Source organism: Lissotriton vulgaris, chromosome 2_1 (assembly GCF_964263255.1).
Source record: "Lissotriton vulgaris chromosome 2_1, aLisVul1.2, whole genome shotgun sequence".
Taxonomy (NCBI): Eukaryota; Metazoa; Chordata; class Amphibia; order Caudata; family Salamandridae; genus Lissotriton; species Lissotriton vulgaris.
The window spans coordinates 1,471,086,546-1,471,101,044 of record NC_141687.1 but is presented as its reverse complement, the minus strand read 5'-3'; the positions used below and the strand labels follow the sequence as shown (position 1 = coordinate 1,471,101,044).

At 43.9% G+C, this 14,499-nt stretch overlaps 1 protein-coding gene across 1 annotated transcript in view; it reads right to left on the bottom strand.

The window, feature by feature from the left end:
- The window catches only part of TMEM37 (transmembrane protein 37), a 45,979-nt gene extending 39,320 nt beyond the window's left edge, over positions 1-6,659 (bottom strand). Inside the window, exon 1 of the mRNA XM_086957335.1 lies at positions 6,494-6,659. Within this exon, the coding sequence (XP_086813461.1) occupies positions 6,494-6,517 (24 nt within the window). The 5' untranslated portion in view covers positions 6,518-6,659. The remainder of the gene's footprint in view (positions 1-6,493) is intronic.
- Positions 6,660-14,499: the final 7,840 nt, after the last annotated feature.

Below are 14,499 nucleotides of genomic sequence, written 5' to 3'. Positions count from 1 at the left end.
GGAACCTTCCAGAGGTGCACGATACCACTCCCTCACACCACGCCAGTGTCCGAGCCAGCAGGTCTTAAACGGCCCCAGGCGCAGCGCGGGGGGGGGGGGTGGGTGCCCAGAGCGCGACACCAAATAGCACCATCCTGCGGTTCCACACCGACCCCAAAAATCAACTCCCACCTCAGACATGACACGACCCACGCACCAACAAAAGATAAAAGCGGACACCACTTAGGCCACCAAAGCGGACAAGGAAGTCAGTAGAAGTCATCGTAAAAGACAGACGTCCAGAGTGTTCCATCACCAGTAAAACAGAAACAAAGACCAAAGTCACCACAATCAGGCGACCTCCTCCTCAGCCGCCGAATGTTCATCCTCAGGGTCACGATCGCCTCCCCGATCTGCAGCCGCTCGTTCGCGCTGGAGGCGCTTTGCAAAATCCTCAGCATGCTGTGGGTTGGTGAAAAAATGTTGCTTAGCCTGGTGCGTCACCCTAAGTTTGGCAGGGTAAAGCAAGGCGTAGTCCACTTGTAGTTCCCGAAGTTTCTTTTTCACCCCCAGAAACTTACGACGCTGGTCCTGCACCATCGGCGTGAAGTCGGGGTACATGGTGAAAGACACCCCATCGAAGGAGAGGGCCCGATTAGTGCGGGCAGCTCGGAGGGCCGCGTCCCGGTCACGGTAGTTCAAAAGGCGCGCGATGATGGGGCGCGGTGCGGCCCCAGGGGCCGGCCGAGGCCCCAGCGACCGATGCGCTCTCTCAACGATGAACTGGGACGAGAATGCTTCCGCCCCAATGGCGCCCACCAGTAGTCTCTCGACATAAAGTTCCATTTTGCCCACATTTGTGGACTCCGGCACACCTACAATGCGAACGTTATTGCGCCTACTCCTCGCCTCCAACTCCTCATTCTTAGCGGCAATAACACGCAATATATTGTCCATTCTCGCCAGTTGGGTGGTATGGGTGGCCGCCGTGTCGTCGTGGTCCGAAATGCGCTGTTCCGCCGTTGTCAGGCGCTCCTCATGCACGTCCAGCTTCTGGACGACCGCATCCATGCGCGACGATATCTTGTCCACCTTGTCCACTATCGTGGCAAACCCCTGCCTCATCTCCTGCATCATCTGGGTAAAGTCCGGTGGCGGTGGCTGCGGCACATTATCAGCGACAGGCGGGGGGGGGGGGGAGACCTCGAAGTCCCAGCATCTTGGAGCAACCGCGTACCCCTCCTAGCTCCTCCAGAGTCAAAGGACAACTTGGATTGCTTAGTGTCCGGCTTCCCCATGATGGTGTGCTAGTAGCACAGCAGGGGACCGGGGCAAGTAAGAAGTAGGATGTAGGCCGGTCACAGGGCACGGACAGCAGCCGAGTTCGTGGGGGCACGAGCAGGCCAGCGCGCCCCGCCACTCCCAACGACGACAAAAAATGGCCGTCCCCGCACCCAGGCCCGAGATGCGAACTCCCAGGTAGCCAGAAGGAGATCCGCTATGCCTCCGTGAGCAATGGGATCTGGGCAGGCAGATGTAGGAGCCAAGAGATCAGTCCGATAGCAAAGACGTAGCAACCCGCCTGCCCAGCCAGCGAGCAGGCCCGGTGGAGAGGGGCAGAGCAGGGCCTACACCCCACGTGCAGAGCCACGGGCTGGCATGAATGATGACGCCGGGCCGAGGGGCACCAGACCTCCAGAGCGCAAGTCGGGGAAACTTGAAATCCTCGTAACTTCGGCCAGCAACCTCCGATCGGCCCAGGAGTCGGACCGTGGGTGGTCAGTCGATATCCCAGTAGATCTATAGGGTCAGATCAGGGCGCATCGATGGTAATCAGGATCCCTAGACGGATAATAGCTCCGGGCAGCAGGAGCCTCACGACAGTGCGGCCATTCTGCAGTGCGCCCTCTAGCGCCCCCCATCCATTTGAAGGTCTTACGTAGGAGGCGGAGGGTGTGGAAGCGGGAGGATGCGACAGAGTTGATCTGGCGGTCCATTTTGAGCTCGGAGTCCAGGATGATTCCAAGGTTGTGTGCGTGGTCCATAGAGGTCGGTGGGCTTCCGAGGGCAGGGGGCCACCAGGAGTCGTTCCAGGCGTCGGGGTGTGGGCCCATGATGAGTACTTCTGTTTTGTCGGTGTTGAGTTGAAGGCAGCTGATTTTTATCCACTTGGCAACAGCTTCCATGCCTTCTTGAAAGATGTGTTTGGCTCCGTTGGGTTCGTTGGATAGGGAGAGAACGAGCTGAATGTCGTCTGCGTATGAAACAATATTGAGTCCATAGGTTCTGACCATGGGGGTGAGTGGAGCCATGCAAACGTTTTAGAGTGTTGGACTGAGGGAGAACTCCTGGGGGACTCCGCAGGTGGTTGGTGTAGGGTCCGAGAGGAAAAGAGGGAGTCTGACCTGTTGCGTTCTGCCAGAGGAAAGAGTGGATCCAGTCGAGGGCCTTGCCCTGTATCCCTGCGTCATGGAGTCTGCGTGTAAGGGTGTGGTGGGAGACTGTTGAATGCCGCTGAGAGGTCAAGGAGGATGAGGGCTACTGCTTCTCCTTTGTCCAGTAGGGAGAGGATGTTGTCTGTTACGGCGAGGAGGGCGGATTCTGTGCTGCGTTTTTTTCTGAAGCCGGAGCGAGTCAAGGATGTCGTGCTCTTCGATGAAGGTGGCGATTTGGCTGTTGATGGCTTTCCCAATTACTTTCGCTGGGAACGGGAGCAGGGAGTTGGGTCTGTAATGTTTTAGGTCAATGGGGTCCGCCGATGGCTTCTTCAGGAGGGGTTGATCTTGGCGCGTTTCCAGTTGTCTGGGAAGGAGGAGTTCGTCAGGAAGCGGTTGATGGTGTAGCGGAGCTAGGTGCGATGGTGTTGGCGGCTCTGGTGAAGATGTGGTGGGAGCAGGGGTCCGGAGTGGATTCACTTCGTCTTCTGGGTGTCTTAGGTGGTGAGGGTTGTCCAGCTGTCAATCGTTGGCTTCAGGGTGTCGGGTGGCTGGTGCAGGTTCAGTGTGTAGCTTGTCTTCGTTGAAGTTGTTGTAGATGTTCTTGATTTTGTGGTGGAAGAAGGTGCTGAGTTTGTTGCAGAGGTCTTGTGAGGGAGGAATGTCACTCGCTGGTGGGTTCCTCTTCATATATGCAAGCATTTTCAAACATGTGAGTTCAGCATGTCTGCTGTACAAAAACTTGCTTGATTATTTTACACTAAACCTTTGCTCCATTTCCAATATGAATCTAGTCCACGTATAGGGTAAATATGTCCCCGACTAGCATCTTGGTTCACTTAAAGCAGTCTCATCAGAGCGGGCAGAAATGTTTCTCAGTAATGTTTTTTAAATTTTCACTTTTAATACATTTATTACAAAAACATTATGTGCTTGCGCACAGCCATTTCCAGTCAGCACATTTTCCATTGAAATGGCCACAAAATGTTTACTGACAAGATTGTATTAATAAAACTACATAGCATACAAAAATCTTTGGAAATCATGGGTTCTGCAAATATATTGTTAATCTGTAATCACCAAGTAAAGTATTCTGATTTGTTTTGATCGTATTCAAATCTTTGTTTCCCTCACACTTATGATTTATAAACAAAATGTGCTTTGCTAATTGCTATTTGTACTGTTCCATTACAAGCTATTTAAATGCCTTGTCGTAGGGAAAAAACTAACATTCTACAACCTTTTGTTTCCTGACACGATAGTCAGACATTTCACTTTACAAAATACTCTAACTCTGCAGACAGAGGAAGAAAAGCAAACACCAATCTCCAGGATAAAATCAGCAGCAATTTGTAAGAAGACATAAGCTGACACTTGACCTCAGCCTTCGATCTCACAGAATTTGTGACAAGATAAAAAACAAGATTTAAAGGCATTGCGATTGCTCATTCACTTTCTGAATGAACAGGACATCTGTTCTACGCCAGCTCAAGTGCTCTCACCAGAAAAGGCCAGTAGGGCCCTAAAAATAGCTCACCTTGATAAAATCGTCACAGAGAGTGGGGAAATTGAATTTCCGGGGCCTATAATGGGTACATTTAACTTGCCTATAGGTCCCTAGTATCTGTAAAAAAAGAGAGAAAACTACTAAGGGCCTAGAAGTTGTCACTAGCAGACCGCAGCACTTATTGTGCCATTCACAAGTGTGAAAAGGAAAACAGGACTTCAGACCTGCCATTGTAGCATGCCTGTTCACCTGGTAAGATGGCCAGTTTTTGACAGGTATGAACTTCCTTTTTAACTTTTAGTAAGTCATCCCTCTGTGTTGTCAAGCCCAAAGAGTAAGGTGCATGGTACTTAAATGCAGGACATGCAGAAAACTAATATCACCATGTCCCTACAGTGACATGGTTTAAAAAGCTATTTGCAGCGTGTAGGCCTAGCTGTCCTATAATAGTTATTAAATATCCAGTTCAATGGTGAAGTAAAATTTTCAATGCATATCAATGAAAACTAACTTTTAGAAAGTTACCCTTTTAACTACCTGAGCTTCAGAAGGCTGATTAGCATAATATTCTGCCAGCTCTGACTATGGTTCAATTTGGAGGGGCTTTCCACAACTTCATGTCTACAGCAGTGACCGGCTGCAACTGGTCCGAGTTATCCCAGCCAGTGGGTCATCTCTCTAAGTGTGCAGGGCTTTTTTCATTTCACTCTGTAGACACATGCGAGAAGTTTCAGATGGGTTGGTCTGCAGTAGCCAGTTTTCAAATCTCTACTAATTTGCTTTTGCAGATGGACACAGACTTCTTTGACTCTTGATCCTCTCTCAGTCGGAGCAAATAATTTCCCTGTCCCAAAGTTTCATATTAAATATGGAAATACCTCTCTGTTGTCCAACAGACCAGATTTCGTCCAGCATGCACCAATCAGTCGTCTATCTTCCTTCATTCCAGTGAGTTCTCGGACTGAAGAAGGGCTCAGCTACATTTCCTATATGATCCCACTGCTTTGATTGTCAAAAACCTATCCCGCTAAAAAGCACAAATTGAAGTTTCTACACTAGCCGGTGCTAGGTTTTACCACACCGTATCAGATTTCCTGGACTCAGCTAGGCACTGTTTAGCAAACGGTATCCCAGAGTTCTGGGAGTTACAAAAACCTACAGTGGGAGTTTTAATTCTAAATGTGATTCTGGAGCCTTGCTATGCACACTCCTTCTCCCGCCCCATAGGATCATAAAAAAATTCCAACACTCATGTGCGCAAATCTACTCCCAGCCACTGCAATGAGAGGGTTCCTCTTTGCCTGTAAAACTCACGTTTTTCAAAAAAGGCAAATTTTAAACATTCCTTTTTAGGTGCAGGGCTAGTAAGAGGAAAGACGCGTTCACCATGTGGCTGCAAACATCAAACCAACACACAACCACAGAGATAGCAGATCTGGGCTCAGCAGGCACGGTTTCCTAGGGCCACCTTGGGGACTAAAAACTGAAATTTACAAAGCATTACGGTTTGGAGTAAAGCTGGAGGTGACACATTTTGGGTAGTAAATGCACATTCTAGGCAACAGACATGCACACTCAATTTATGGAGCATCACTGATCCACCAATGGAAAAAAAAATGTTGCACTCGCCTACCAATGAGCAAATTTATATTAGGCAATGGCTTGCAAGTCACAACAATACATGCCTCTGAATTGTTTTCATAACCATCTATTTCAATCACAAAATGGTATGCAACGAGACCGCTAAAATTGCTTTCCTTCGGGTTTAAAATTACGCATGAACTGCGTCCAGATATTTACGGTTTAAAATGTGACAAAAACAATAACTACCTATCCGGCTTTTGGCCAAGCATTTTGTTATTTCATTTTTGAACAGTCACATGTTTTGTGAGTAATCACATTCATGCTACGATTACGTAGGAGCCTCTAGGCGTTAACTGACTTGTTTTTCCAGCATTTAATCCCACACCAAAACAACTGACGCGCGCTCTCAAATAAGCTTTCATGATTTATTTCGATTTCTATAGGCTATATCTTGTTAAATTTAAACCTGTGTGTTGAATTTTGCTGAATAAAAAAAAGCAGTTTGTACGTTTCAGATACAGTTGAAGTATGGTTAGACTAGTGTTTTTGTTTCAATGAGCAAACGGAAGTGCAGTAAACAAATGCAAAGTCGAAAACATCCACTTAAGATCAGGAAGGACCGTGAAATAAATCCAGAGTAAAACGGTGTTAGTGTTTTTTCATAGGGTAGCCCACCCAATCTAGACGATCCCACCCCATAAAACAAAATAAAGATGAGAAAACCCATCGCATTACCGGGCCAAATAAACAAACAGTCTGCAACTTTTAAACAAAATGAATCTTATATCTACATAAAAATAAATATGGAAAAGGCCGATTTACTAAATATTGCCTAAAAACAACTTTTCAAAACCGGGACACAGACCGTTTTAAAACAAGGCAAACAAGGAGAAATTGGCCATTTGCACATAAATGGACGAAATCACGGGGTTCAGTCGTTCCTCTCCGCCCCCCAAGTATGTGAGAGGACATGCAAACATATGCCTACCTGTTGCACCCCTATAGCGGTCATTTTAAAGTTTCGAGAACAACTGCAGCTAGCAGCCCAGGAGAGTCTCGACCCTTCCGTGCGCGAGGCGAAGGCAGGAATCCGCACTGCGGTTAGACTGAAGTCCAGGTTACTGAAAAACAACCATCTTTATTGGCTAATAATAAAGCAATTAGACTGCGGTAAAAGAGCAGCTACTTCTCACGAGCCTCTCTGCTTGCAGAGTCAGCGAAAACAGCATGTCTTTTCTTTATGTCTATGCCCGGCTAAGGAATCCAGATAAAAACAAGTTAAGAAAGCCTGATAATAACAAAAGTGTGGGGCGGGGACTGGGCTGCAGCGTTTGCATTTTCTCGCGTCTCTATTTGGATACATTTTAGAGAAACTTTCCCTATATTAGTTACTTTTTTAACATCAAAGCGCTGACAGATTATGGGAACCTAAGCAGAGTTACCTGGTTGACTGAGTGAAAAGCTAAACCCAGAGTCTGGCTGTTAGCAGGTGTGTTTGTCCAATTCGCTAAATTAAATGAACCAAGACTACAAGTTCCAGAATGCAAATAAATGTTAAATCTAAACGTAGAGTGGAAAACGATGTATCCCAGTGATATGGCGTCATTTGGTCACCCTGTATCAGAAGTCATATGTGAACTGGGAGCCTAGTGAATGGGGAGGGCACAACTCTCAAGTTTCCCAATTCCATGCAGGATAAGCTCGTTCAGCCCTGTTTTTCTTCTTCTCTCTATTCGGTGAGTTGTCATACTTTTGTATAATAAATTCAGGAATATAAATTCCCAAATCATTCATGCCAACGTTTTCAGTTTACATAGCTGCCAAGGTTTCAATTTTTTATGTGTGACATTTTGATAATTTCAGTGTAATTACGAGTGACTTATTCTCAGGAGCAAAAATCAAGCAATAAAGACGCGGGAAACATGTACATTTCAGAAAGCACACCAATTTGATTCTGGATCTATACCATTTGTCTTACCAATCCAAGTCACTGATACCTATAGTCATAAAGGATCAAGGGAGTTAGCAAGAAAATAGGTAGTATAATAACATTTAGCATTTCATAAATAACCACAAACTCGGGAAAGGTTTAAGTTCTTTTATCTAAGTAAATCTTTAAAATTTTGAAAACTATGAAATCAATAATTTCTTGTTCTATTTAGAATAATGTAGATTAGAACAAACATATGCAAATAATTTTGAAAGAAATATCATTAAGTATTTCAACAAAGGGTGGGTAAAGAGGAAAGAGAAAACAGTACAATGACAAACACACACTTTATAGTTACCTAAAATGGTGTGGTGACCAACCCTGCCCACGGGCTGAGTCAAAGAATAAGAATCTCAAAATACAGGTGCCAGCAGGAAAGAACAGGTGCAGATCAGAATCAGGACAGGTTCCGGACTAAATTGGATCAGGACAGGACCGCCACAGGCTAAGACCTGCACCCACAGCTAAAGTTCAAACACCAGCGTTGTAAACCCTCTCTGCAGCTAACAGTCGAACCCCGATTGGGTAATCGAACTCCTTCCCAAAACCCTGATTGGGTTATCGAATCTTCTGACAGAGTGCTCCGCCAGCAACTCTGCTCTCGATCACCTATTGAGTGCGTTTGGTCATTGACAGGTCAGCTATTCGGACAAGTCGGACAATCTAACTAGCTAACCCTACCCTATTTATACTATTTTCCAGATCAGTGTACCACCCCCAAATGTTGCAAATGTGTGAATACCAAAAAGTAAGTTGGAAGGTTCCCCTGGTTCAGTAACAGGGAGGGGAGCAGATGCAACGAAAATATTGGGAGACCCTGTGTGTTAACTGATCAATATAATTTGAACAATGAGTTTAATATATATAGGCAGTATAGTACTAAGATTTGGGGGTAAGCTCTCAGGGAAGCTGGGGTTTCTATGCAGTGTTTAGGCCTTCATGGTAGTAGGTAACACAGGAAGAAACTGAAAAAACTAAAATATGTATAAAAATATAATGCAGTTTATTAGGTACCTCCCTTCCACAGGGTTACATTCTAAAATTAAAAACTTTAAAAACAATAAAAACGATGTTTATGTGATTTACAAATGACACAGTGTACATAGTCATGAAAAGTCAAAAGACAAGAGTCGACGCGGCGTTTCGGTGGTTGCTAGAATAATTTCACCTTCTTCAGGACGTTTTTTGACTAGGCTTATATCAGCCTAGTCAAAAAACCAGCTGTGACCGGGTTTCGTCGATGGAAACCCGGTCACAGAGGAGCAGGGAGGCCGTATCAGCCAGCCAAAAATAAATATCTTCAAACAAATCACCCTGCGAGTGCCCCACCGTAGAGTGAACAAAATAGAAGAAAATATCGCTTCTTTTCTGAGATTCCAATTGAAAAAAGGAGTCCAAAAAAGTCCCAACAGAAAACAACTACTTTATCAAATATCGGTGGCTCCTCTGTACCAATATAAGGGAAAAGGCAACCATAATAAGGTCTTGCTTCACTTTAAAAGGATACTTACCATAATGAGACACTACTGTAATAGAGTGGTCTTGCCAACAACGAAGTCTTCAATCTGAAGATCTTTGATATAAGCCTAGTCAAAAAACGTCCTGAAGAAGGTGAAATTATTCTAGCAACCACCGAAACGCCGCGTCGACTCTTGTCTTTTGACTTTTCATGACTATGTACACTGTGTCATTTGTAAATCACATAAACATCGTTTTTATTGTTTTTAAAGTTTTTAATTTTAGAATGTAACCCTGTGGAAGGGAGGTACCTAATAAACTGCATTATATTTTTATACATATTTTAGTTTTTTCAGTTTCTTCCTGTGTTACCTACTACCATGAAGGCCTAAACACTGCATAGAAACCCCAGCTTCCCTGAGAGCTTACCCCCAAATCTTAGTACTATACTGCCTATATATATTAAACTCATTGATCAAATTATATTGATCAGTTAACACACAGGGTCTCCCAATATTTTCGTTGCAAATGTGTGAATCCCACAATTTTATTGGACAATAGGACGAGGAGTAATCATCACACCATATTAATGTGAGGTAGCTTGTCAATCATGTATTCAAATGTTCCATCCCATAACTTTATCTTCCCATGTACTTTTATTCCGCCCGGTAGTGAAATGTAACAATAAGACATTTAAACAAATTATTAAATTTCAGCTTCCTCTGGCAGGGTGAGGAGTTCACTCTTCTCATAGTTCTTGCCATTCATGTCAGATTGGAATGGGTTCAATGCCACAGCTTCAGCAGCTTGGGGTTTCTTTCGCACAGGAGCAATCTCTCCAATGATGGAGTTCAGAGGTACATTTAGGCCCAAATACGATACATGTAACAACAGAAAAGAAACAGTTTTAGAGACACAGAATAAATGAATGCACTACATACATACATACATAGTTTATTTAAACTATTGCATTAGAGTTTAGGCAAAACAAACAGCTTAGCCAAGCAGCGATGCAAGCTTCTTGCACCTTAGGACACAGAACAGCCATCTGTGCGCAGAAGCAAAAGTTTCCCACCTAGCATGTCACGTGAGTGTGACAGACGCATGCGCAGTAGAAAATCCCACGTAGCAGCAGCCATTTAATGCAAGCGGATTATAGTTAGTAAAGGCACATTGACAAGTTTCGCCCAGATACCTAATATGTCGTGTAATGCAATATTATTATGACAAACACGTTAGTTAGTACATTAATATTATTTTCGAGAGTGCTGAATACAAGCAAGTCACTTTACGTGTGCAACCTTGCTCCATCAATCCACTCTTTGATGATATTTTATATCATCACTAATTAATGAAACAGATGCCAATTTTCACATTTCACCCAACTCAATTTCTTCAAACCTTCTGTTAAAATTCTTTTCATTTTTCATATGAAGGTCTTTCACTTTCTTGTACAAATGTCCATTATGCTCTTCTAACTCAATTTTGCTAATATTTATTTTCATTCCTCTCTTATTCACTGTATATGTCTTTTTATGGTTGCGACATTTGCAACAAGTCCTTATCCCTAAAATCATTAGGTCTATTCCCCCCATTGGCATCAGTATTCTACCTACCAAACTTTCTCCTATGTTAGAAAACCAACTACCTATAGAGGAGAGACCATCTGTTAGTCTCTTCCACGCACTATCAACCTCCAGTGGTTTAAGTTCTTTTTCTAAATATGTAATATTCCTTACATACCCTTTCATTTCTACACTTTTGCCAGGTATGTAAGTGCAACAATGTTACGCTTTCAACATTCTGCAGACTCCACCCACTTTTGCTAACAATGTATCAAGAGCAAGTGACCTTACCGCAACTAGTTCAGTATTGATCATTAAAAGACCCCCAGCACTATCAGTTGATAAATGATCCACCACTGTTGACAATTTGCAAATTCTTTAAGTATTCAAAATCACTCCCACTGAAGGTATTAATGCACTAAATATATCACCTACAATTTCTGCAAAACTAGCTCTTTTACTTTGTATTAGTCCATTAGTTTCTTCATCGCTTCCAGTGATTGTGTTTACATTATATACTTTTGGGAATACTATTCCAAAATAGCAACTCCCATACCAATGATCAGGCAATTTGTAATATGCTTTGTTCCCACAGATATATTAAATTCCAGGAAACACCGGTTCAGTTCCATCTTTGAAACCCCAACCCCCAATTACTTTATAATTGTGTTCACATTCACTAGAACCAATGAATATATTGTTATAATAACTTTTTCTCTCCCTGTGGAGACAGAGTTTCCCTTTCTTTTCAAAATCCAGCAACATAGCAGCATGAGTTTTGCCATTCAAGGTGTATTATTTATTATCTGCCCATTTAGGAATTTTACTTTTCTGTTCTGTAGCTTTTCTCTGGAAATCCTCTCTCCTTTTCTCAACTAAATTCAAAAATATTTTCTCTTCTTCATGTAATGTGCATGTTAAATTATTATTGTGTGCTTCAACTATGCCTATTGTACCTATTGTTAGAAAATATTCTCCCATATAACGAGCTATATCACCTTTAGTATGTATAGGATTCAGGTTACTATGAATAGGAAGTTCAGAAAAAATCACATCTGAATTAGAATAATAATATGTAAAGGTCCTTTCTTGTAAAATAAACTAGCTAAAATACTACATGAAATACCACAAGTCAGGGGCAAATGGTGATAAGTGACACCTTCTGCTACAGACAAGGGTAGCTTCATACAAACATAGCAATCACTTATTTCCATTGCCTCTACATAATGTACTAACAGATTTGCGAATACGTTGAAGTGTGTTCTATTTCTAACTTTATCGTAATGCAATTCTTCCTCGTCTGATGCTTCTAATTCTGTTCTTTGCTGTCTAAAACTATCTATTCTTCCATGTATTTATTTATTTATTTTTAATTTAAAAACCTTTATTTTCAGATTGCGCAGTACACAGCGTCTGCCTACAACGCAATTGGGCCGGCCGCTATGACAAGAAACATCTGGATACCAGACAACAAGGCATTGCAGTGAGACCATAAATAGCAACATATTGGTGCACCGGCATCAGAACACAATAAAGAAAGGATCAACCAGGTTTCGTTTTTATAATTTTGATGAAAGCAAACATCACAAACACTCACATGGTAAGAGCAATGTCTAGGGTTCGGGGTGGAGAGGAGGAGGAAGTCAGACTCTAAAGAATTTAGCGACTCATATCTGGGGGCGGGGGGATGGTGAAAAGGATCACAAAGAGGTTTTATTAGTCAGTCTTCAGAAACGTCCATTACTGGGATGAAGGAATATCAAGGGTTTACTCGAGTGGAGGGGTGCAGATATCTCCACGGTACTCATCCACTGTGACCAAATTGTGCCCCACTTCTTGGGACGACCCGAGCCTCATAGACCGTCTTCTCACGAAACATGCACCAGTCCATGTTTTCCTTCCAGGCTGTTATCCCAGGCGGCCTATGAGAACCCCAGAGTTGGGCTATGTCCCTTTTGGCAACCATGTTGCCAAGAGTTACCCAGAAGGTCTGAGCGGCCGTGCAGTCCGTAGGCTCCCAGACATTAAGCAGGCAACGACGAGCCTCAGGCAAAAGAGAGACCCCGGTGACCCGCCCCATAATGTCATGCACTCTGGACCAGAAAGCGGATACCACCGGACATTCCCAAATGATGTGTAGAAAGGTGCCACTCATGCCACAACCACGCTTACACAGCCCATCAATCGAGTATCCCATTCGAACCAGACGTGTACCAGTCATGTAAACTCGATGGAGGATCTTCAATTGCACAAATCGAAGGCGAGCTGGAATAGCCACCTCTTTGGGGGAGGTGATTGCTGTCTGCCAATCATCGTCGTCTAATTCCAGGCCATCCGCGATCCAGGAGGCCCGAAGCCGCACAAGAAGATCAGCCCTGGTGTTGATGAGCTTTTTATAAATCAAGGAAATCGTATTGTCAGGCACATGGCCATCCAGAATACGGTCCTCGAGCGGTGACGACTGGGGGATCTCCGTCCCAGGAGGGAACACAGAGATCAGAGTATGGCGCACCTGAAGATATCGAAAATACTCCCTGTCGTCAAGCTGGTACTCCATCTTAAGGGCATCAAAGGACTTAACTGTGCCCTTGGACCAAAGATCCTCCACCTTGCTAATACCGATCGTATCCCACTTATCAAACCCTTTTGACCGCCACAGGCTGCCCAACCTCTCAGAGTCATACAATGGAGTCAGACGCGTCATCTTATCACCCCAGCCCGTAGCCACAGTCGCATCTCTCCACACACGCACAGCACATTTTGTAGGTCCGGTCAGAAGTCGGAATGGCTCCTTTGAGTACAAAGCCCTGTTGAAGTTACCGCCCGGCAACAGGAATTTGTCCATTGCAAAGGCTGGGACGGGGCCCGGGGAGTACGTTACATGGTTGACTGCGCTCAACTGAGAGGCCCAGTAGTAGCGTTTGATGTCCGGAAGGGCTATGCCACCGTCATACCATGGCAGAGTGAATTTAGATAAGGAGATATGAGCCCGTCCATCCCAAATCAATTGCCTCTGGAGCCCCTCGACCTCACGAAAATAACTAGAGGGAACAGGGTCGAAAAAATTCTGCAGGGCGTATAAAAATCTAGGGAGGGACATCATTTTAAAAAGAGCCGCACGCCCCAGTGGGGACAAGAGCAAGCCCCGCCACCGCTGGACATCCAGTTTAAGGCGCCGAAGAGGGACATATAAATTGCGGTCGTAACGTACAGAGGGGTGCAGGGAAATGAAAATTCCCAGGTATTTGAACCCAGTCTCCGCCACCTGGATCGGGAATCTACGAGGCAGCGGAGGCAGCTCCCCCGCTATAACATAAATACATGATTTATTCCAGTTGATGACGAGCCCCGAGTTCTTCCCAAAGGAGGTGAGGACATCACTTCCATGTATTTTTAACTTTTCAGGTACATCTACTTTATCATGAATATTAGTGTTATTCTTTTCACTTTTATCCATTAGGTAAGGAATAGCTACTGTCAGTCCTAACCATATTATGAGTACTATCACTATACTACATGTGCATATTCTACAGCATGTTTTTAAGCAGTTTCTTTTCGGTTTACCATTAGCAGTATGATCAGCCATTTTTTCGATCAAGGAGACTTAGCCCCTCTTTGAAACTTTTCACAAAATCTTAACCTGTGAAATTTTCAAGTTGGTCTTACTTCTTCGTCTGCTGGGTCATCAATTAGTTCATCATCATTTTCATCACTTAGTTCTAGATTTTCAAATTCTTCAAGAATAAGATAAGTCCATTCAGGGCCTCTAAACTTATTATTCAGTTTTTTTAATTATGGACTTCTCCTTCTTGGTTGTTCTGTAGAAAGCCCAGTTTGACTTGATATTTCATTTACTTGTTCTGGTTCTTCATTTATTGATTTAAGACACATTTTCAGTCTTTTGACAAAACCAGGCCACTTATCTCCCTTTCTGAGTCTTTTAGCTGGCTCTGTGCTTTGTTTTTCTTCAATTGCTCTTTT